Source organism: Callospermophilus lateralis, chromosome 12 (genome assembly GCF_048772815.1).
Source record: "Callospermophilus lateralis isolate mCalLat2 chromosome 12, mCalLat2.hap1, whole genome shotgun sequence".
NCBI lineage: Eukaryota > Metazoa > Chordata > Mammalia > Rodentia > Sciuridae > Callospermophilus > Callospermophilus lateralis.
Genome location: NC_135316.1, coordinates 98,821,371 through 98,847,443, shown reverse-complemented (window position 1 = coordinate 98,847,443; position 26,073 = coordinate 98,821,371). Strand labels below are relative to the sequence as shown.

At 37.7% G+C, this 26,073-nt stretch overlaps 1 protein-coding gene across 1 annotated transcript in view; it reads right to left on the bottom strand.

The window, feature by feature from the left end:
- Rap2a (RAP2A, member of RAS oncogene family) overlaps nt 1-23,943 on the bottom strand; it is a 37,557-nt gene extending 13,614 nt beyond the window's left edge. Inside the window, exon 1 of the mRNA XM_076871999.1 lies at nt 23,453-23,943. Within this exon, the coding sequence (XP_076728114.1) occupies nt 23,453-23,766 (314 nt within the window). The 5' untranslated portion in view covers nt 23,767-23,943. The remainder of the gene's footprint in view (nt 1-23,452) is intronic.
- Nucleotides 23,944-26,073: the final 2,130 nt, after the last annotated feature.

The following is a 26,073-nucleotide window of genomic DNA, read 5'->3' as shown; positions in this document are numbered from 1 at the left end:
TGATTTTTAAAGGAAGTAAATTCTAAGTAGAGACTTGAAGGCTGAGAGTTGAGTTAGCCACAGGAAAAAACTAGGGATGGAATATTTTAGACAAAAGGAAAAGCAAATGTAAAAGGAAAGGAAAGTGCTAGGTTTATTCAAGAAAGAAAAAGGAGAACAGCTGGGAGACAGCATAAAGAACAAGGGAAAGAGAAACAGAAAGGATAATGGAAGAAAGAATGTGTAGTCTCACTGACTAAAGTAAGGCACAGATTCTGAGAACAGGAGAAAGCTACTGCAGGTCTTTTTTTTTTTTTTTTTTTTTTTTAAAGAGAGAGTGGGAGAGAGAGATAGAGAGAGAGAATTTTTTAATATTTATTTTTTAGTTCTCGGGGGGCACAACATCTTTGTTTGTATGTGGTGCTGAGGATGGAACCCGGGCCGCACACATGCCAGGCGAGCGCGCTACTGCTTGAGCCACATCCCCAGCCCCACTGCAGGTCTTTAAGCACGGAAGAAACATGGCATGTGTGACAAGAGGTCACTGCGGTTAATGAGAAAAAATGGATTTTAGATGCACAAGAGTAGAAGTAGTAAGACAGGCGATGATGCAGTGTTCTAGATAAGAGATGATGGGGACTGGAATTGGCATGATGACCAATGACTGTGGAAATTAGTACAATACAGTCATGTGTCTCTCAGCGATGGGGACTTGTTCAGAGAAATGAGTTGCTGGGTGATTTCATCACCGAAAGCACCTAGATGGTACAGCCAACTACTCACTTGTGCTTTATGGTATACTCCATCCTCTATGTGGTTTATCACTGACCAAAACGTTGTTATGGGATGTGTGACCACAGATTTTGGAGGCAGCACAAAGATATGATAATGGACTAGTTAAGGGATACAGAGAGGGAGTGGTTTAGACCACAGAGAAAACACAACACAAACACACACACACACACACACACACACACACAGACAGAGAATAAAAAATGATTCATAGGTAATTATCAATTTTACAAGTATAGCTTTATCTCAGGACTAAAAATGTTAGACTCCCAAGGGGAAATACTACATGCCTCTTATTACCTGCTGTTTCAAATGCACTGTGATCGTATTTGAAAACTGTATTTGTTATACAAATCACAATTTACAAAGAAATAGTGTATCATGGAGTTCTTAATAAGTACGCTAAAAATAACCTTGTCCTAGCTTAAACTTCACAAAATAATTACTTTCTTATAGAAGTGGCTATTTCCTTTCTTGGGTGAATAATCTATAAAAGTTTAATTTTTCACTTATGCTAATAAATTAGTCAACTTACTTCATATTGACCTTAAGACTATTTCTGGATTTCTCCAGCTGTCTGTACTGATTATCTGGGAGTCTTTTTTAAGATGTCTGCTGTTTCAAGATAGAAACTTTTTATTGTGTAAGATAAAAATCATTTGCCGGTACAGTGGCTCACACCTGTAGCTCGGCAGGTTGAGGCACGAGGATCCCAGTAGAAACAGTAAGACAGGCTTTTTTTTAAAAAAAAAAAGTCAAAGTCAGCCTCAGCGACTTAGTGAGACATCACATGAGCGGTCCCCAAAGGAGATCCTTGGGCTATAGTTTCCCATCAGGGACCGGCAAGCGCTATACCCCACTTCCAAGAGCTCGGCCCCTAAGACCAATCCTCCCACCCGATAACCTTCACCATCCTAAGGGTGGAGATATCAACAAACAACAGACAACCCACCTATTGGATAATAAAAGTAAATAATACAATAAAAAGTAAAAATGGTTCGGATATGGCTTAGTAGTTAAGCGCTCCGGGTTCAATTCCTGGTACCAAAAAAAAAAAAAAAAAAATCATTTATTTCTCAAATTTTGTCTTGTTGAAAGTTTTTTTTTTTTTCCCCCCACAAATTTCTACTAATAGAAAGAGAACAGGATTTTAACCTTCAACTTTTTCCAAACATTTGGGCATTTCTTTCATTTCTAAAAGTTAGTAAAAAAAATGATTAATTAATTAATAGTAGAATTAATAATAAAAAAAATTATCTTTTTAATGTTATTTCAGAATTATTATTTTGATTAAGTCTTTAGAAATCTTGGGAAAATATTATATTTATCAACAAGGAGCCTCAAATTTTTTTTAATAGAAGGGATAATATAAGAAAATAAAACTTCAACACTTTCTTTTTAGGCCCTCTTAAGAAAGAAAAAGTAATTGTGTATATTTCACTATGGGCCCTTTCAATATTATGTTCTCCTCAGGCCAAGCATTCAAATTTAAAAAGGAGAGTTTAGAAAATTTGGGTGTTTGAGAAGCAGGGTTCAGAAGAGGAGAGGGCAGTGAATTGGTAAGTGTAATATCATCATCCTGGTGTAAGCTACAGAACAGGTGTTCAGTACCCCACCTGACCAAGTAGGGTTTATTTTAGGGATGCAAATCTGGTTTAAAAGAAACAAAATCAAAGAATCTACCAGAAGAACAGGCTAAAGAAGAAAACTCACATGATTGTATTGATTGACACTGAAAAACATGATAAAACACCATACCTGTTCAAAATCAAAGCTGTCAGAGAAATAGAATAGCAGGGAACTTCCCCAATTGGATAACAACATCTACTATCATACTTAGTGGTGGAAGACCATTTTCCCCTTAAGACCAGGGACAGGGCAAGGACATGCACTAGCATCACTCTTACTCTCCACAGGATGGGGAGCCCTAGCCAATTCCACAAGCAGAAACTCAAGGAAAGAAAATAAAGACATATGAGCCAGATAAAAAGAAGTAAAACTGCATTTCCAGATGACATTGACTGTCTATCTGGAAAATCCCAAGGAATCTACCACAAAACAAAAATAAAACCTCTCCTAGAACTAATATGTGAGTTTAGATTGAGATGAACACACAAAAATCAACAATATTCTTGCAGAGTAGCAATATAAACATGTACAATGAAATTAAAAATGATACCACTGACAACAACTCCAAAATCATACAGGCATAACTCTAACAACCATGTGCTGATCTTGTATGCCAAAACTATACAATTCCTGAGAAAAGAAATTAAAGACCTAAATAAATGGAAAGACATACTATGCTCATGGACTGGAAGATCTGACATAGGAAATAAGTCAATTCTCCCACAAACTGATATATAAGCTTAACACAGTTCCAACAAGGTTTTAATTTTTTTTTAGATAAAAGCAATAATTTTCTTAAATTTACATGAAAGGCAATTTTGAAAAGGAAGAATAAAATGGGTAAAATCACTACACCACTTTCAACACATTTTATATACTGCTCGGTAATTAAGACTGTGAGATATTGGCTGAAGGACAGACATTGATCTATGAAACAGAAAAGAACCCAGAAATAAACCTATGCAAATATGAAAATTAACATTTAATAAAATTGCAAAAATAATTAAATGAAGGAAGAATAGCCTTTTCAACAAATGCATGAAACAATTAGTTGTGTTAAACTAACTATACAAATGTCAACTCAAAATGGATCATGACTTAAACATAAAATGCAAGATGATAATACTTTTGGAGAAAAACAAGAGAAAATTTTCTTGAGCTAAGGCTAGACAAAGAATTCTTACACTTGAGATTAAAAACAATCTATAAAATGTGGGGCTGGGGATGTGGCTCAAGCGGTAGCGCGCTCGTCTGGCATGCATGCGGCCCAGGTTCGATCCTCAGCACCACATACAAACAAAGATGTTTTGTCCGCTGATAACTAAAATAAAATAAATATTTAAAAAAACTCTCTCTCTCACTCTCACTCTCTCTTTAAAAAAAAAAAACAATCTATAAAATGAAAATCTGATAAATTTGATTTGATCAAAATCAAAACTGTGCTCTGAAAGAACAAGATGCAGACTGGGACAAACTATTTCAAGCTACACATCTGACAAAGGACTAATATCTAGAATACATAAAGAACTCTTAAAACTCAACAGTGAAAGCAAACAATCCAATTAGAAAATGGGAAAAAGGAATGAATAGACATTTCACTAAAGAGGAATTAAATGGAAAATAAGCTCCTGAAAATATGTTAAAATATGCTAGGGAATTAGGGAAATGTAAATTAAAAGCACAATGAGTTATTTTGACCCATTGAATATGTAAAATAAAAAACAGAGACAACACCAAAATGACAGCAAGGCTGGAAAGAATGTAGATCACTCCTACATCACTGGTGGAGTGTAACAGAGAAGAGCCACTTCAGAAAACAGTCTGGCAGGTTTAAAATTAAACCTGTAATTATCATATGAATGAGAAGTTATACCCCTGAGCATTTATTTCAGAAGACTTCTGTTCTCATAAAATCTTTATTCATGAAAGCCCCAAATCAGAAATAACCAAGGTATCCTTCAACAAGTGCAAAACTGGCAAATCCATCTGAGGAATGCTACTTGGCAATAAAAAGGGATGAACTATTAGTACATGTAACAGTTGGACAAATCTCCATGGATTTAGCTGATAGAAAAGAGCCAGTCTCTGAAGGTTACATTTCTATATGATTCCAATTATAAAACTTTCTGAAATGGCAAAATTACAGAAAAGAAAAACAAATGGTTGGCAGAAGTTAAGGATGGGGAGAGGAGACAGAGCTGGGCTGGGGGCGGGGTTAGAATGGCTGCAAAAGGGAAACCTGAGTGACCCTGTGGAGATGCAAATAGTCTAGATCAATGTCAGTATTCCATGATGTTGTACTACTGTTTTGCAAAATGTTACCATTGGAGAAAATTAGGCAAATGGTACATGGAATACATTATTTCTTACAATTGCATGTGAATCTACAATTATACAAGCTTAATTCTAAAAAGGTATGATAATTCATGTAAATTATGCTTTATAATCATAAAGACTTAAGTATAAAAAGGAGGAAATTTTACAATTAAGTTTCCAGTCAGTGCAAAAAGGTAAAAACAAAACAACATGGCTATAAATTTTCTTTCTTTCCTTCTTTTTATCTGTGTGTGTGTGTGTGTGTGTGTGTGTGTGTGTGTGTGTTTTGCTGGACTTCGTTAAAATTAAGAATTTACTCAATAAATGAAACCACTAAGCTGGGGCTGGATTGTGGCTCAGTGGCAGAGCACTTGCCTCGCACATGTGAGGCACTGGGTTCGACTCTTAGCACCACATAAATAAACAAAATAAAGATATATATATATATATATATATGTAAGAAACCACTAAGCAAGTGAAAAAGTAAGGTAAGCCAATGATTGGGGAAAGGTGATTGCAATATATATACATATGCAAATACACACACACATACACACACACACACACGATAAAGGATGTATCTAGAAATATAAGGAATGTCTAAAAATCATAAAAAACACAATCCAATTTTTCAGATGGGCAAAAGATGACACCCAAATAACCATTAGCATATGAAAAGGTACTCAACATTTATACACCCAGGGAAACAACATCTAAAATCACAATGAAATATCTAGAATGCCACCAGATTAGCCAAAGCTAAAAGACTGACAATATCCATCTTGGTCAGGATGTGGAGCAACTTTAACTTTTACTAGTGGGAAAGCAAACTGGTTACAACTACTTTGGAAAACCATTTAGTAGTATTTACTAATACTGGACATATGTATTTATAAACTAATAATCCTATTCCTATATATATATGGCCAGAGTGTACAGGTATTCACCAAAAGACATGTACTAGGATGTTCACAGCAGGTTTACTTATAGTAAGCCCCATCTAGAAACTACTCAAATGCCCATCAACAGAACAATCATAGTGCGTTCACCTGAGGGGCATACCGCTCCTCAATTAAAGAAAATTAATTACCACTACTCACAACAACATGGGTAAATCTCAAAAGGAGGACTTGAATGACAGGAGTTCAATAATAGGTAAAACTAATCTATAATGGTCTCTGCATATGAAAGTAACTGGAACGGAACATGAGGGAGCCTGCTGTGTTGCTTGAAACGTCCTACGTCTTCATCTAGGATTTGGTTACACAGCTAGATGCACACTGTGTAACCAAATCTCAAGATTTGTGTACTTGAGAGGATAAAAGTTATACCTCAATTAAAAAATTGAAAAAAATCAGAAAGATAAGTAAATTAAAAAATTTCCTCATCTAAACAGAATAAACTTCAAGACAAACTGAGGCATATACATGAGAGTAATGGTGGTTAAGCTGTGTAAGCTGCATGATTAGGCTGGTCAGTTTATTACTCAGCCAACGACGCCAATCAATTTTAAATCTGTCCAAGTCTTGCAGTACTTAATTTATATCAAACAGTGGCTAAAGATTGAAAGCATAAAGAATACTAACATTAAAGGACAACATGTTACTGGAAATAAAAATGATGATAATTTGAAACATTTTCACCACTTTCAGACCTATAAACTGTGTTCACAATTCCTTTCATGAGTATTAAAATACCACAGTACTCCAAAAGTCGGTTAAAAAGAGAAAATATAATGATGCTTACATTTAATTTGGTCTTTTATTATTAGAAACAAACACAACCCATGCAGAAATGTGTTATTTGTAAAGAAGTGTTTGCAACTAGAAGCCTAAAACCTTGTCATTTAGAAACCAAATGCACGAACTGTCTAAATAAACTAGTTGATAGTATCTCTCTCTCTCTCTCAAAATACATAATATTTAAGATATCCAAAATACGATGGCAGAAAGCAGTTGTTGATCTATATTTGGTACCTACATGTGTAGCTAAAATCGACATTTTAATGACTTCCAGTCACCAAATCAAAAACACATCATTTAAAAATCTGCCAACAAAGCATGTTGCTTCTTATCTAAACAGCAGGGGAAACCCAAGCTTGGGCACATACACAAGGAAGAGCAAATAGCTTTCATCTATCCAAAGGAAGAAGGTGTTCAGAAGGTGTTCAGAGTAAGACATGCATTTATCTTCAGTGAGAGCTGAAATCTGAAATCGTGCATTCAAAAACAGGCTTGACTACTGTACTTGAAAAGATTGAGTTATGGGTTTAGGAACATGCAAGCCATTTGAACTGTTACCTAAATTTATATCTGGATTAGACTATAGTACATATCTTCTCAGAACCCTTCATTTCAGAATCCTTGACAAAAATGTTTATGAAAAAAATTCACATGTTGGCCTGTCATGGTGGTGCATGCCTATAATCCCAATGGCTCAGGAGGCTGTGAAAGAAGGATTGCAAGTTCAAAGTCAGCCTCAGCAATTTAGCAAGACGCTGTCTCAAAATTTAAAAAATAAAAAAAATGGACTGGGGATGTAGTATCCCTGGGTTCAATACTTGGTACAAAAAAGAAAAAAAGAAAATCACATGCATAGGATACACATTTAAGATTCAATTACATTTACTTTTTTTTTTTTTAAAGCTATCCCTAAATGAAGAAGACTAAAAGATGTTTCAAAATTGGAAGAGCTAAGACTTTCGGTAACTTTTAAATTACAAACAGAAAAATATTTATCTGGGAGACTTATTGTACTGTTACAACAGAATCTCAAAATATGCATTTCCAAATCATTAAGAACAAATAGCACCAAATAAAACTCCTTAAAAAGCCTTAACATTGAATTTCTACAATATAGCTTTCTGGAAAACTAAGGTTATGACACCAATGCAGTTAACATTCTTCTTTACAGTGATAAACTCAGAAGAGGAAGAAGAGCACATCAATTTATACATGACATGTTGTACTTGGCTGGGTCACTGGCATGAGATTCACTGGTGGTGTCTATTAAAAAGGTCTTTAGACTTAAACCAGAACTATCAGGCTACAGATGGCAAAAGCAAACAAATGCACAGGGGAGAAAGGAGACAGTATGGCCCTTGAGGGCACTCAAAAGAGAGTGGCAGGTTACAAATATTCTGGCACAGTTCAAGCCAACACTACAGTCAAAGAAGTTAGAAACAGTGTGGGGCAAGGGAGAGTGGGTGGGAAGCCAAGGCTCCAACAGCCTCTAATCGCCATCAAGTACGGGAGAGGCTGTAAGGACAGGTCTAGCTGGGCAGTGATTACAGGGGAGGGCAGAGCAGGAATTACTGGATGTGAGAAACTCTCTCTTCATTTTCAAACTCATTACAAAAAGCTTTTCATTTCCAGAATAACTCAAACCCAACGTACTACAAGTTTTCTAACTGGTCTCATCTCCATTTCTCAACCCTCTTTCCTTATATGCCACTTTCACAATAATTATCTCAAAATATTGCTTATATGCCCCCCCAGCCCCACACCTACCCTGTGAAACTATGTGGTGGGTCTCCAATGCCGAGGTAAAGGCCCACCCCTAGGTCATGGCCAAAATCAAGATACAGTGCACTACAAGCCAGTGAGAACAGGATTTGGATTTGGAGAACCTAGAAGTCCCAGCTCTGCTTCCATGAGTCTGTGATCTGACCTTTGTGAGTTTTAGTCTTCTTATATTTGAAACAAAAATATTAACATATTAAGAAAGCGGATGATAATAACATTACTAATAACAGCTAGGATCTACAGAGGGCCTGGTATGTGCCAGACTCCGAGCCAAGCAGTTTATATGAATTATCCATTAAAGTATTATGGATACTGTAAAATACAACAGAAATGCTAATTATTCTTTTCTAAATTTTCTCAAACCATCTGTTAGCAAGTCAGTTCTAGAATCTTAATTGTAGTGATACAAGCTATAAAAATGTACCAAAACTGTTACTTAGTATTTTATCTCCTATATCTGGCTTCCATTCCCCAGCCATGTATGGAAACCAAATCTGAAAGCCATTAATCCCTGTGGAAGACTTGAGAAAAGAAAATAGATAGCATTCCCCTCTAATATTATAAGTTGACAATTTATGTATTCTCCAAATACAAGTCTCTCTCCTTAATCTATTGATCTTTCTGCTCCAAAAGTTGCTAAGTCACTAGATAGGAACTACAGCTGTTAAATTACTAGACAAAACCATAGCTGTAAAGTGCTAGTAAGACCATGTGGGGTAACAAAAGAGGGGAAAAATGGAAAAAAAAAAAAAGAAAGAAAGAAAGACCACCACAACTCTACACAGTATTAGGAGTTCTGAGTTTAAGTCTTATTTTTGCCATAAACAAGCTGTGCTGCCTTTTGAGTTACATCTGAGACTAAGGATGGTGAGACACATGAATGTTTCATATGTTGCTATGTCCCCATGTTGGAACTGCTTCTTGATGCTCATAGACACACAAAATAGACAGAGATAATGAGTGACAGTCTTCTAGTGTGACAAGTTTTTTCATGTAGTCCACAGTGTTTCAAGTAACATGCAAAACTTATCCAAAGGTCACCAGGCCAGTGCTATCCAGAATGCTTTATTCATTTTCATTATTCCTTGCATTAGATGCTGGAATGCTCAAATTGATTTGAGGTGTGAAGAATCGCCTGAGATTTAGAGGTGGGGGGATGGTCAAAAGACAGAACCCAATGACCTGAAGGGAACTTTGTTCATAAATTCAACAAATATTAACTGGTGTTTTCTATGTTTCAGGTGCTGAATGCCAAAATTAGAGCAGAGTATCACCAAATACATAGGTTTTTGTTGTGGTTGTTGACATAAATGGAATATGTCAACTACTTTTTTTTTAAAATTTTTTTTGTAGTTGTAGATGGACAGAATGCTTTATTTACTTTTATGTGGTGCTAAGTATCAAACCCAGTGCCTCGTACATGCTAGATAAGTACTCTGCCACCTAGCTACAGCCCCAGCCCTGTCAACTGCTGTCATAAAGAATATACATAATGGGTGAAGAGGGAGAAGGCAATACAAACTATTATAACCACTTGCCAAGGGCATACATAACCTTAATATGTTATCTTCTTCATAAAATTAAATGTAACCTTCAAATCATAGTCGTGTGGGCAAGAGCAGAACAACATTAGATATATAAATTGCAGGGGCAGAACGCAGGTGCCACGTTTTAAGAGTTAAGATACATTCATTCAAGTATCACTTATTCATCTTCAACAAATATTTTTGTAAAGATCTTTAAGAAGAAATTCAGAGAGTCAATAGTACTCTTTCACCAAAACAATTTCTAAAATATCAACATGTTTACTGAAAAAATAATCTAAACTAATAAATGCTGCATTAAAAACTACCCCAAAAGCTAATGGCTTCAAGTAATAATTTTTCTATGTTTCATAATGTTGTGGGTCATGAATTTGGGCAGAATTTAGTTGGTCAAGTTTCTGTTCCACATCATACTAACTGGGGTCACCAGAGGTTCAGTTAGGGGGAGTGGGGCTCCGCTGAAGGCTCAAAGTTGGCTCTACCTCAGGCTCAGCACAATGGCAGAAACATCTAGAAGGCGTCTCCGTCCCCCTAGCACGTATTCGCAGGGGAGCTGGCCTTCTTACAAGTCATCTCAGGCTCACACATAGGTAGACATTGCTAGTTCTTTCAGAGGGTAGGTCCCAAACTGGCTTCCATCACTTCTGCCAGACTCTTTTGTTCGAAGTAGACACAAAAGAGGGAGAAAATACTTTCTGCTTCTCAATGGAAGCTGTATCACAGAACCTGTGGCCACTTTTAATCCAGCACACTTAGTGAAAGATGTTCCCTTTCAAAACTGAGCAGAATTTCCAGTTCATGAGGACTAACAAATTAACAAAAGCAGTAGAGGTTCTGACAAGGTCAAAGAAATTGTTTATTTAGACTAGTTAACACAAAATCATATGGGAAAATGAAATTTTCTGTCAAGATTCTAAAAACAGAATTTAAGGTAAGAGTAAAGAGTGAACATATTTTTCATCCAAAGAAAATTATCATCCAAACTGAGATACTTTTGAGATGGAAAGGGGTATTGTAGATGCATGTGGAGGACAACAGGTATAACCCTGAAGAGTCCCAAGTAAAAGAGACATACGGTTACCTTTAAAGAAAAATAAACATGGCACTTACTCAGGGGCCACTCGTGGGATTGTCAGAAGCCACTGGGCATGGTCTACGAAGAAAAGCTTTAGAACCAGGATAAGCTGATGAAAGCAACAGAAGAAACCTCCTTCCCCAAGTAAGTAGTCCCTACCTCCAAAAATATACCATATTTCTTTCAATAAAGTCAGATGATGTGCTCTTGGTGGTCTTAGGAATACACATTTTCTGTCATCAAAAACAGCATTTAAAAATGTTATTGGGAGGCATCTGTCATAATTAAGATACCGGTTTGTTAGGCAGCACTCTGGCTGCCTCTCTTAGGGTAAATACTGTGTGGGTTCCAGGGCTCTCTGTGAGCCCACACACAGTGCCAGAGGATCCTCCAAGCCTAGAGCATCGGTAGATGACACTCCACTTACATCTTTCCTCAATAAAGGTCACAGCACTCCAAGCCATTGAGAACAAGAGCAGATAGACAATTTACACAAATATTACTGTTCCTTAATGCCAGACTTCTGAAAACAATGGAATTACCCATTGAGAAATTCTTTTCTCATTTCCTCTTAAAAAATAAACTAAAATATTAAATCTTGTTAATTCTCTAGCTTTCATATATGTACATATTAACTTTCTAGTTAGCTTTTCTCATGTATGTATGTATATATGTATTTCTAGCTAGCTTTCAAACGTGTATATATTGAACTACTTAACAAACAGCATCTGGTCCTTTACTTTACCAAACAATATTGCTCATAGCCAAAATTTGTTTGGATTATTGGTTCCAAAAGCAGAAAAAGAAACAGAATAAATGTATGCTGGTCATCTGTGGAAGACGAAAACTATATTTTGGATAGGAAGGAAAATGTACTAAATATACTACTGTTTTCTGAATGTTTGTCACTCCAAAATTCCTATGTTGAAATTTAATCCCAAGGACACAGAATTAAGAGGTGGGAACTTTAGGATATGATTAGGTCACAACAGTTCTGTTCTTATGAAAATGATTAATGGTTTTATGAAAGAGGCTTGAGGGAATCATTTTGCCCCTTCCATCATAAGATGATGCAACAATAGGTCATCTGTGACACTGAATGTGCTAGCACCTTGATTTGGACATTCCAGCATCCAGAACTGTTAGCAAAAGATTTCTATTGTTATAAATTATCCAATCTAAGGTATTTTATTACAACAGCCTGAAGAGACTAATACATATACTAAAGATCTGATTGTCATTAATCCTTTAGACTAATTTCTGACCTTCCATAATGAGTTAGAATGAATGAAAAATTCCTTAGAAAAGGTGGCCTAGAAAAGGCAGTGTCTTTGGTGGAAAAATATTTTTAATCTTAGAAATCAAATTATTTTAAAAACTGTATTTCTTACAAGTCAACACTGTCAAATATATATTCATCAATAGTACATTTTGGCATATCAAGTGGATAAAGATAGTATCTTGTACTTATTTTGTATAATGCCCAGGGCAATGTTATGCAAATGAGGTGGCTTAAACCATATTTTTTGATGTTGACGATGATGATTTTTGTTCAAAAAGAAAACTTTTCTGAAATTGATTTATTAAAAAGCTGTCAACACTTAACTATATATAACTAGTCAGAGAGATTACTAAAATTATCTTAATTCCATGCAGTTTTTAGTATTCATAAAAGGATCTACTGCCATTATCAACTTTTTTTTTTAATATGAATATTTATTTTTTAGTTTTCATCGGACACAACATCTTTGTATGTGGTGCTGAGGATCAAACCCGGGCCCCACGCATGGCAAGCGGGCGCGCTACCGCTTGAGCCACATCCCCAGCCCCATTATCAACTTTTTAAAAAAAGAAAAACATTTAATAAATACTAATGTGCTGATTACTTTTTTCATAGTGTTTTATATTTAAAATACATGTACTAAAAATCACTGCCATCACATTTGGTGCTAGCACTTAAAACAGAGAAGAAAACAACAGAGAAAAATGGAAATGTGGTGCCAGGTTAGGTATATAATTTGTCTAGATACAATAAAGCTATTAAGTCTTATTCCTAAGAAATTATGTGGCAGCACAATGTTTTATATATAAAGAATCCAGTCACAGAGGTGAACGCCAGTAATCCCAACTACTCAGGAGGCTGTGGCAGGAAGATCACAAGTTTGGGGTCAGTCTGGACAATTTAGCCAGGTCCTAGTCTACGGACACAGCTCAGTGGCAAGTCGCTTTCCTAGTAAGTGCAAGGCCATGGGTTAAAATCCCATGGGGGGCGTGGAGAGATAAATGCTTGTTTGTATGTTTTTTTCTATGTCTGTGATTTTTTGTTGAAACCTTATTGTTGATATTTTAGGGTTACTATGTAAAGAAACACTTTATGTTCACTATCTCACTAGTTATTATATCATACCCATATTACAGATTAGGAAATTAAAATGCAGAGAATGTTAACTTCTTCTAATTACACAATTAATAAGTGTCAGATCTCAGCTTTAGCAATATTAACACTGCCTTTAAAGATGAGACCAACATGTACAATAAAATACTGTATTAAAGAATTATATACAATAGTTGTTAAGTTCATTGGAAACTTGAAGATGGACATATTTAGAATTCTCCAATTATAGAGGAAAATACTCTAAGACTTCATTTAGAGATAGCAATAAAGACATCTAGTAAAGAAGAAAACACTAATATGTATTGAATTATTAATATGATGTAGGAATTCCACATTTGAATTATTAATTTTAAGGGGATGGAATGCATGAAAAATAACACTCCTAAATGTTTTAAGTAGAGGTTTATAATGTTTCTCTTGGGCAATTTTATGACTTTAAGATATCTATAATCATGATCTTCATTTATTTTACAGAATCAATACCATCTTGAACCAATGCACCGAACTTTCCCAATCCTCCTCCCAAGCAGTTACGATAATGGAGAATCTTGCAATCACACATTTAAGCCTGAGTATTAATTACAGGTTGCATATTTCTTACCCCAAATGCTTGGGACCTGAAGTGTTTCAGATTTTAAAACTTGGCATATGGTATCCTGGGACAGAACTCAAATCTAAACACGAAATTCACTCATGTTTCATGTATACCTTATACATATAGCCTGAAGGTAACTGTATATAATATTTTTAGTGCATCTTCATTTTGACTGTAATTAGTCACATGGAGTTAGGAGTGGAATTTTACACTTGTGGTGTCACATTAGTGCTTAAAAAGTTTCAGATTTGGGGGCATTTCAAATTTTGAATTTTGGGGTCAGGAGTGCTCAACCTGTACCACACATCCCTTAAAGTTTCCACAATGTATGGGCTATTCTGAATGAACAAGATTACATGAGAAATTCATCCTCATATTTCTAATCTGCACAACAAAAGAACATGCTAAATGCTTCCTCAAAAGACATCATTTGTGTATCTTTTGTGATTAATTCTACCTTTCCGCTGGTACCACCTGCTAACTGATGTCAGGAGCAGTTTCGTTTTCAAATTCTTACATAGCATAGTAGGATATTGCAAGAGCAGGAGGGAGAAGATAAGAATTGTTCCAAAATATTAAACAGCTCTATTTAGTGTTCTCAGAGGAAAAGGATACAGGATAGTAGCTTCCAAATTATGTGTGATGAGATCACTTTGATGGTAACTTAAAAACAGTGAATAAGAGGAAAATGCAATACAAGCAATATAGCAAGTTTAACTACTGTTTTATGAAACAATGGTTTCAGCTATATAGATTTATACTTGCATGTACACTGTATCACCATATCAAAAGTATTTCCCACCAAGGGCCCTGATAAGGAGATGTGAAAGCCATTGCTGAGTGGACAACACAGGTAGGCAGAGTTTTTAAAATATTTTGGTTTTTGACATATAACATTTAAAACATGAAAATCACCAATTACCCTATTGTCCCTAAAATATCATTTTTGTTGTTTTAAAAATGTAAATATTAGAAAAAGCAATCAACAAGTAAAAACTCCACATATCCAATTCTACCAGTGAATACGTTCCAGCAACATGAATAAGAATGTATAAAATTGTGCTTACTTTACCAGCTGTAATTCATTTTAAACAGCTTATTCAGAGAGTTTTCAACCATGTATGATTAGCAGTAAATTTCCAACATTAAGTAAGTAAATGTATCAAACTTCCAAAAACTTCCAATAATGATCTGCTATTAGTCTTCCCAAACCATGACTTCAATATGATAAGCCACTGATAATTCAGATACCCAATAACTTGTTCTGATCACAAGGTTAAAAATCTTATTTCGTATCATTAGCCTTCAATTTAAACTAAAATTTATTAAAAATCTGGCTAATGTGGTTTTTAAAATTTCTTCTTATAAGAAAAAAAACAGTGAAGTAGTTAGAATATTAGGCCCAATATTTCCAGAGAGATTTCAATCTTTTATAAATACAAACCTAACTCTATTTAGTGTTAAGAATATACCATGATAAGATCTTAGCAACTTGAAACATTCTTTTTCAGATATTTTGATTTCTTTAAACTTTACCAACATTCTTACACACTTTAATGAAACACAGTTGTCTAAAACCATAATGTTACCATTACTGATATCATTCTACCAGAGGGCTCAGTTTCATTTGGTAAAGTATTAAAAAATGTTAAGAAACTAAGTCTCTCTGTGTCACACTGAGAATAATTTTTTAATGAAACAAACCACAACTGTGCCAAGTAAATACAAAGGCAAAAATATTTAATAGATGGCATATATCTACACACCATTAAAATCTCATGATAGGGGTTAGGGTTGTAGCTCAGTAGTAGAGTGCTTGCCTTGAATGTGCAAGACACTGGATTCAATCCTCAGCAACACATATAAATAAATAAAGGTACTATGTCCATCTACAACTAAAGAAAATATTTTATGATAGAGATTTCCTACAAAATACTATGTCTATAGATCTATAACTATTCAGTTTCTGTAAGTTTTATCGTGTTTGAAAGTCGACTCATATTCAAACTCTAATAATTTCCCCAAAATGATTTAAAGAGTTTTTAATTTTTTATATGCTATAGGACTGAAAAATAAATGTAAGAAACAGTAAGTAAGAATAGATAGGAACAGATAACAAGACAAAACAGAAGCAAAGAAAACCCTAGAATGAAGTCTCACATCCTTCCCTAAGGGAATTCTGAAGATAATAACTAAAAGAAAAACTGTAAAAATAAAAAATATCCTTGAACAAATTCCCTGAGAAATCAAGTACAATGTAGATGGTTTTAGGTAATGATCCTTGCTTCTTAGAAATATGTGTAAACGTATGATATATGCACTTTAATGTGTCCTACATACTTTCCTAGAAGTTCCCTTCAGCAATGAAGCCACTCAGTTGTTCTGCCCCTGGGAAACAGGCAAATGAAAAGACTCCAACAGTGTGTGCCCTTTCTGCTGGTTGTCTCTAGGCTCTTTTTCCTTCATCAGTTCCCCTGCCTCCTACTTAATGTTTATTTCTCATCTGACTTTTCCTAAAAGAAAGCCAGAAATTCAACAGTATCCACTTGCTGGTGGCCTGAATATTTCTTTCAGTGGACAGTCAATGTCACCTTTCAAAACATCCATTTGTTCTTCTTACCAGAGGATCTATCAATATGCGGGGAGATTGATATCTTTGGTTCATGTGGGAAAATGGTTGGCTATTTTTGCTTATTTCCACTTAATGATTCCTCTGGTTATAGATTTTGTTGATAGAATTATCATTAAATCTTAACTAGGCAAGATTTGCAGGTCACAAGCTGAAAATGAATGAGGGGTCATTATTTAAGGGTTCATTTATTTAAGATTATAAACTTCACTCCTTCCCTCATAACCTCAACAAGAAGGGCTCTCACAGAATGTTAGAGCTGAAGGGAGATCATTTCCCCAATCTGCAAAGTGAAATTTTCAAAATTCCAATCCTGGGATGGCAAATAGAAAACTACTAAATTATATGTGTTAATTTTATAAAACAGCAAAATAAAAGCTCCATTTCAGAAAAAAAAAAAAACTTTGTGGACCATAAAAAGCAACTCATTGTATGAAATCTTAGTTATGCAATACAAATAAGTCCTAGGGCCCTACTGTACCATGTTAGCATGGCATGTATGGTTAACAATAGGGTACTCTATACTTAAAAATTGCTAAGAGGATAAATCTTATGTTAAGTGTTCTTACTACAAAACACAAAAAAAGAATGAATGAATAAATGAATCTATGACCAGAGTGGAAGGAACATTTTGCAGGCAATGGACAGGCTCCTGGTATAGATTAGGGTGATGGTTTCATGGGTGTATGCTTATCTCCAAAAAAATCATATTGCATACATTAAGTCCCTATAGTTTTGTGCATGTCAGTCATAGTTCAATAAAAAGGTTTTAAAGTTTATGAAAAACATCAAGCCCTTGAAATTCTTGAAACAAATTTCATTTTTGACCATGTGAATTCTTCTAGTAAAAGATGAGGAACTGAACATTCATATTCTCTCCTCTTCCTATTATTTTATTTTATATTGTCCATGTTTTTAACACGAATATTCTATTTTGTAATCACAATTGTCTTTGAATCTTAGTTCTGTATTTAGATGGATACAGCTCCTACCATTACTCCTGTCCTCCATACTCAAAATCTTGGTTATTTGATTGACTGCCAGGAATTAGTCATCAATTTTTCATGGAATATATTTATTAATGCTAAAAAAGTGACTCACAGCTATTAGGTTCTGTACCTTGGAGGCTCAGCTTTGGATTAAACTTTGGTGCCTGAGGAAGGAGATGTCTGTGGAGGAAGAAGGAATGGTAGCAGAGCTCCAGAAATTTCACTTACTTGGGACAAACATCATTTGATATATTCTCTGGTTTTAGTTCTCCACCCAACTGGTCGTGATCTATGCGTAGCAACTGGCAACATGCTTTTGTTTTAGAGTAAGTTTTTACTATTACTCATTGTAAGAAGAAAAGTAAAATCAGCTAGATCACTTAAAAGATGTGAAAATAACAATTTTTATAAAGTAATAACTTCCTTTGGGGAGTGCAAATCAATCCCTTTCCCCTAATTTTACAATACCTCTCGCCTTCAGTCTGTGCAGTGTTATCAAGCCTACAGCTCTCAAGTTCTTTCCTTGACTATGCTCATTTCTCGTTTCTATTCCTAGCTATTCACTCATTTCTACTCTCTACTGAGTAGGTTTTATCTACTCTCAACTTGAACTACGTATGTGACACTGGGTCTTTATATTCACATATAACCTGATCATTGGGGCTTTCATTCAAATATTCTAATTACTTATTAGGCACAGCTATCTATATGATTATGATCACCATCTCCCAAACTGAAATAATCTCTCCCAGCTATTCCTCCCTAATCTTATTCACTCATGTTCAAAATGTCAAGGTTACTTTTGACCTTTCTTCCTCTCCCAGTTTGATTAACTCATTCTTTATAATATTACTTGCATCTTCCCTTCTGATCCTTCAGACACCATGCTAATTCAGAATCTTTATACTTCATATAGATAACCACAATATGTACAATGATTCCTCCTGTTATAAAACAGAGCTATTTACATTAAGCCATCTATTAGATTAACTCCCTACTACTATTTCTCTAATATTTTGAGTATAGTCCTTGACAACAGGATGAGTCTAAAGTCTTTAACCTTCTATAATTTAACTTTAAAATAAATTTTCCCTTACCTCCCCTCACACTTCTACAAAAATTTCTAGTTTGGCCAATCTGGTCTATTTATCATCCAAATAACATAGTCTATGCATTTCCCGTGCCATATCTTCCATCTGGAAGACATCATGCTCCTGATTCTTGGAGGTTCACCTTAAACTTTCCTATTCCCTTGCTGCCCAACTAGAAGTACTCTCCAGGAAAGTTAGCTAAGAAAGATCAACTCCTCCAGCTGCAAAATCAACTTCAAAAAACCATCCCCTCCACCTATACCACTAAAACATTTGGGGGAAACAGACCAAAGGACAATACAAACACTCTTCTTTCCAACCTTTCTTTTTCAACATATTTTTCTTAATCGTTTCCTACATGCTAGAAGCAGTGCTAGCCACATGGACTTCAGTGTTTTGTGAGAAAGACTGACAGTATATAAATCATCACACCAGTACATAAGTACATGTTGAGGAGTACACAAAAAAAGGTGGGGAAAGTACAGGGTACACTGATATTTAAAGTCTGTGTGGCTGAGGGAAGGGTGAGGTGTGAAGTTAGTCTAGTGTGGGAAGACGGGAAAGGGATTAATTCAGTTTGGGAAGCAGCAGAAGGCTTCCTTAAATGGGGGAACCTGTTAAGCAGGGGTGGAAGAATGATTAGGAATTAACTCTGCAAAGAGGTGGAAGAGTTCTACAGGAAGGAGAGCCAAGAGAAAGGCACTTTCAAGGATAAGGTCAAGGGGCTGGGGATGTGGCTCAAGAGGTAGCGCGCTCGCCTGGCATGCGTGCGGCCTGGGTTCGATCCTCAGCACCACATACAAACAAGATGTTGTGTCTGCCGAAAAACTAGAAAATAAATATTAAAATTTAAAAAAAAAAAAGGATAAGGTCAAGGTGCTAGAGTACAATGAAGACTGTAAGAGGTGTGGCTGCAAAGGCCAGGAGGGACAGGAACATGCTGGGCTTTAAAGGTCCTACTGAAGGTTTCTAGGGTTTATCCTAAGAACAGTCCTTGAATAGAATGTCCCAAGATTTCAAGTTAGATCCATGGCTGACCCCGGGATGAGTAATAAAAAAGTAATTCTGAAATCACAAAGAATTCTAATTTTATTACAATTAAAACACTTTTGCACCCCATCACTCTTCTTTGTGTATGTGATCTCACCTCAAGTCAAGTTTAAAAAGCATATGAATTTATACATAAGGCCATTTTCAGCTGGTCAACCTGGCTTTGCCAAGAGATCATGTACACACACACACATACACACACACACACACATGTATGTGTATGCACCTTTAATACTTAAGGAAATGTGGGCCAGTTTTATTTTTTTAAAAGCAAAATATTCTAATTAATAACAATCCAATGTCTGGCTATGTTAAATGTTCATTCTCTTGCCTTTTTTCATAGGATCCCTCATAAGGCAATGTAAGTTTTAAGAGAATACCAACAAAATTCTTGCCAAAGATTGTTTTAATTCTAATTGTTTTTATCCTCACCTGTCTATACTGGTGAGGATGTGGAAAGAAGATTGTTTGTATTGTCCTTTGGTCTCAGTTTCCCCCAAATATTTTAGTGGTATAGTAGGTGCCTGCTATTCTACATTTCAAAATGCAATTACAAGTTTAAGTTATTTCTTCTAAAATTACAATTATATCACAGAAAAAAAGTTAAAGAAGTTAGGGTAACAAAGTAAGTAACAAAAAGACAGCTAGCATTTTTTGAGCAATTTCTGTGTACCAAGTAGTTTGTTGAGCACCTTAATACACATTATCTCATTTAATTCTGAGAGGTGCCTGCTATTCTACATTTCATAAACACAGAAACTAGGGCTTATAGAAATATGCAAGCATTTCTCCATAATATATATACCTTAGACTTGTGCTACGCAGATTGGCCTGTGGTCACATGAGGCAACTAAACATTTGAAAAGAGGCTAGTTTTATCAAGTTCAGCTGTAAGTATCACCATATTTCAAAGATTTAGTATTTAAAGATATCTTTAATAAATTTTTGAATATTGATAATATGTTAAAATCACCATATTTTGGATATAGTGGGTTAAATAAAATGATTATTAAGATTAGTTTTACCTAAGTTTTAATCAACTACTAGAAATTTTTAGATTACCTATGTGTTCACATTGTGTTTTTATCAAACAGTGCTGACCTAGAGACCAAAGGTTAGGAGCTGATTTGGCCAGCAGACACCAAGTTGAAAGACAAACTAACACAGAAAAGGATACATTGATTCATAAAGACACTGGTTTTAATCTCCTTTCCATCAGTGAGTGGTCTTAGATAAGTTACCAAATCTCTTGGCACTTCAGTTACATCATCTGCATTATGGTGATATTAAATGTCCTCTAACAACTACTTCATATATATATAAAGCAGCTAGTTGGTACACAATGAGCAAAGGAAGCAATTACTGAATACCTACTATAGCAATTGGGAAGTTTAAAAATCGGCTCGCAAAAGAATACAAAATTCCCCCATTTGAAAATCATGTTTTATTCTTTTTCAGTGAGACGAGTTAGAGAATGCTCGCTAGCTTAATATATGCCTTACTTTTAGATTGTATTAGAATATAAATCATTTATAGCCAATCCTCTCTCCCATTAAATTGTTTCTAAGATGGGTGCAGCAGCGCATGCCCATAATCCCAGGGACTAGGTTGTGGGGACATGGTGCTGAAGCTTTAGGATCACAAGTTCAAGGACAACCTGGATAACTTAGGGAGAACCTGTCTCAAAATAAAAAATAAGGATTGAGGATGTAGCTCAGTGATAGAGTGCCCATGGTTCAATCTCCAGAACCCCAAAAATAAAGCTTCTAAAATGTTAGATTGAGAAGCCACAAGATGAGGTTAGGGTAGGTATAAAAAAGAGGACATAGAAGTAAGGGTCTGAGTGTTCTTGAATATACAGTAGTTAAATTCCAGTGAAAACAGTTTTGAACTCTAATTCAGCTACTCAATGGCCTTTTAAACATAAAGAACTAAGACTAGTGAGTAAAGTGGCATCTGGGAAGTAAATTTTACTCTATTTTCTTTTCCTGGATCACAGTGCAAATTGTTACAGGATACAGACTATTTCATTATTACAACTGAGAAAAGTAATTTGCACTATATTACAAGAAACCCAAAACACAAGGACCATGCTATCTAATACTTTGCCATATTCTTTGCCCTAGGCTTCTGCTAAGTTAGCCCTGTATCCAGGTTGTACATGCACTTTATAATGTATTATGTATGCACTTAAATGTGAAGGGTGGGATAGCTGGAGCATTCACTTGGATTATTTGATATATGTATCTGGTCTAAATTGACCTGAGACAATGAATGAGACTACCTATTCTTGAGTCTGCTTTCTTTTTAATTGAGTGGTACTGGGGTAAGGAGAAAATAATTAAGGATTTGAGTTATTTAAATGTAGCTCCTTTAAATCATATACATAGATACCAAAATTGCTCATCTAACTACAAAACAACTTTAAGATAATGAGACTGAAGAAATAAAAAGCTATCGGATGCACAGATTTGAGAACAAAATAGTGAAATAGTCACTGTTTTAATTTGGAATTTAACACAAGAATTTACATACAAAATTTTAGTTTTGCTGTTAAGAGTATATACTCAATGAGTTGCGGGTGGAATAATGAGAAAGGACCTTCCCTTTAATCTCATACGTAGCACTATCCATCACTTGCAATGCATTGTAAGCATCCCCTGAATATGAGTGACTTGGCCCTGGCTCTTTCAAATTAATAGACTCACACTGACTTATAATGTGATTGTGTCTATAGCACACCTATCTTTCAGTAAATGTCTTCACATTTAGAACTATGGGTAGAATAAGCCAGGAAAAAAAATGACACTAAAATTGTTGGCAACATTAATAATGACCAGATGAAACAGTCACATGTAATTAAAGAATAATCAGAAAAAAATTACCAAAACTCTACAATAATACGTTATTACATTTCTGATGCTTAAATTATAGGGAAAAATATTCAGTAAATTTAAGAGAAAACAAACATTTTAAACCATTTAAGCGGTCAACAGTATTTCCAAAACACTTTAGGAATTTAACAGGAAAGAATTTATTTGCATAAACTTTAAATTAGCTAATACTTCAGTAGCACTTTTGAAGAAACTGCTATTTTGTTTTGAGAAATGCTTTTATCCCTCCATTCTGACCCCCACCCCATCCCACTGCCTGAGGATAAAAGTGAACAGATTAAATAAGGAAAAAGTTAAGATGCATTATTTTACTGTGACTGGCATATTTGTACTATCATATGCAAATACTCTCGCAACCCCACTGAGCTGTTAGGATGTCTTCAAATAATTTGATAATCTGTCTTTAAAGTTTCGCACTAAATTAGAGTTCATTTTTGCAAAACGCCCTGGCAGCATTAAATCTTTTCTGAAAAGATAAAGGTCTCCTTCTTCTCGAACTGACATCATTACAGGATACATGTGTGAAAATTTTGCTGTCAAACATTGCAAAGGTAGGGGTGTGTGTGTGTGTGTGTGTGTGTTATCTGCAGACGTCTCACCTACACTCGCACAGCTCTCCTCTCCCCGACGCACTTACCCACCCCCCTCCCGCCCCCCGGCAAGTTTCAAACTTTGTTTCCTTTGGGGTTCTGCACCGGCACTACCAACAACATCCAAAAGACAAAGGGCTCTGCCGTGGGTTAAAGGAATGCCAAATTTTAGTAGTGAGACAAAGCACTCAAATTTGAGCTTCAGGCGGACAGGAGAATGGTAAAGCCCAAAGCTCGACGCCCTCTCCCTACACAGCTCCCTCCCCGCGGCCCGCGCGGGGAGCTCAGGCCGCCGGACTGCGACTCCGAGCTGCAGCCGCCAAGCCCCCAGCACCCTGTGGGGCCACCCGGCCGGCTCACCGCTTCACTCGGATGATCTGGTCCCGCATGGGCTTGATGTCCTGGAAGCTCTGCTGGTTGACCAGGCTGTACACGAGGATGAAGCCCTGGCCGTTTTTGATGTACAGGTCCCGCATGGACGCGAACTGCTCGGTGCCCGCGGTGTCCAGGATCTCCAGCACCGACGGCGACGAGTCCACCTCGATCTCCTTGCGGTAGAAGTCCTCGATCGTGGGGTCGTATTTCTCGATGAAGGTGCCGGTCACGAACTGCACGGTCAGGGCGGATTTGCCTACCCCGCCCGAGCCCAGCACCACCACTTTGTACTCGCGCATCGTCGTCCCTCCGCGGCTGCCGCCGCCGTCGCCGCCCGCGACATAGACCTCCGCCCGCTGCGCTGCGCCCCGGACTCTGCCCCGCGGCCGACCCCGCCGCCTTCGGCGGCCGCCCCCACCTCACGGCCGCGGCGGACCCCCGGACCCCGGCGGCGGGCCCGCAGCTGAGAGAGCAGCGGCCCTGGGCATGGGCCGAGCCGGGCAGCGAAGCGACCCCGCGGGCGCCGGCAGAGACTGAGGGCGAGCTGGAGCGACAGCCGCCGGAGCCGCCCGAGCCGCGGGCCCGCAGTGCCACCCGCCCAGCCCCGCCCCTCGCGCCTCCACGCCCAGCTCCCCGCCCGCTGCCGCTTCCCCCGGCGCCGGAGCGCGCGCCGGAGCACAGCCGCAGCGCTGCCGGAGGCGGGGTCGGCGGCCGGGGCGGCGGAGCCACGGCGCAGCCCCGCCCCCAATCCCTGTCGCCTCGGCAACCGTCCGCGCGCGCTCCCGGGAGGCCCTGCGCCGCGCAGAAGCGTAGTCCCGCCCTGGGATAAACAAGCTTCACGTTCGCTCGGCAACACCCAACCCCGCACACCCGCGGCAAACCCTAGCGCCTGCGAAATGCGCGTGCGCGCTTCCCGCTTGCGGCAGGGGCAAAGTCCATTTGAGACTCTCACGCTCAGAATTTGACAGAGAAGACGAGGTAGAGGGGCCATGGGAACTTCCAGGGTGGAAGGTGAGAAGACTAGATGCGCGAAGTCCAAAGGGAGTCACTGAGTGCCCCTGCTCTACACCACCCAGAATATTCCGGGGGTCTTCGTTCTTGTATAAACAGAACGATGTGAACCTTTGTTTAAGGAGAGAAGCGCCTCCAGGTCTCTGCCTGAGGCTGGTGAAACAATGAGATGTAGCTTGGTTTCAAACGCCCAGACTCTGAGGAAGGGGAGAGCGGGCCCTTCGGCCCTACGCCCTAGAGCTAGTCAGGGGCGCCCAGACACCACGTAAGCCAGGTCCACGCCCGATGACGTCCTCCAGACCCGCCCCTTTTCGGTGCCCTCAAGTCGAGCTCTTCCCACGCCCTGACAGCCACCGGCGCACGGAAAACCTGGAAAAAGGAGCTCCCACCAGCAGCGGGAAGGGTCGGAGATACCTCATAGCAACAGCCTGCTGGGGGCATCTAGTAGGAAACTGGGATTCGTTCTAACCAATTAGATCACGCCTCTGCACCCCATGGTACCACTCACAACCAATAGAGAGATGTTTGGTGCTACGTGTTACCCCCACCGACCAACTTCAACCAATGGGGAAAACCCTAGTCTAGACTCAGCCAACCCACCCCCCAGAGCCTCACCAGGCTGGGCATTTGCTCTTGCGCACGCTCTGCCAAACCAATCATAGGTGAGCTGATGAATGACGGAGATTTGGGCTGGGCCAACCAGAACTCGCAATTCCCTTGCCTCCGAGGGCTGGTGGTATGGAGACCGGGCCAAAGCTGGCTGAGTCTGGGAGGGGAGGAGATGGAAGGGCTCGTTGCGGTGCTCTGTTCTGGCAAAGGAACAGGGTGCGTTGGCAGGCGAGAGTGATGAATTCTGCTTTTAACGTCGTCTCCGTGGCATTCTGCCTGAAAGATGGGCATGGAAGTGGTGCTGAGGGATGTGGGCTGAATCGAGAAAACAGGGACTTTTGTCTTTAGGGTGAGAAATTTTCCGGTCCTTGGGAGGCACCGTGCTGCAGTCGCATTGGTCTTCCATGCGTGCCTTCTAAAACATTTCTTTTTTCTTTCACTACTAAAAATTTAGCACTGTGTCTTTGATATTAGAACTTAGTTGCACACCTTCTCCCATACGATCATATTTAAGAAGCTTTATATCTTCAATCATCCTCGACTGTGGGGTTTTTTTTTTGTTGTTGTTGTTTTGTTTTTGTTTTTTTGAATCACTGATTGCTGTATTTAGCTTTTCTAAAACATTTCCTTCTCGAACAGGTCTCCCCATGTCCATTGCTATCTCACATTTCTTGAGAACAATTACTCTAATGTTAGATCCTAGTATACCTACCCACCATTCTTCTTTCCCACAAGGTCATCCTAGAGAGGATTTTGATCTGAGTTTCTCTAAAAAACAAATGTTCACCACCTTTTCTATCAACTATAAAATTACTATAAAGGTGTACTCGGATTTTTCAATGTCCTCCTGCTCTGATAGCTCCATTTTATGATTATGTTAGTGGATAACTAACTATGTTTGCATTACCTTGCTGTAGTATATATCGTAGTATAACACGCACCAAGTTTTTGTTTAAAATAATTGAGGACAAATATTCTGTCAAACT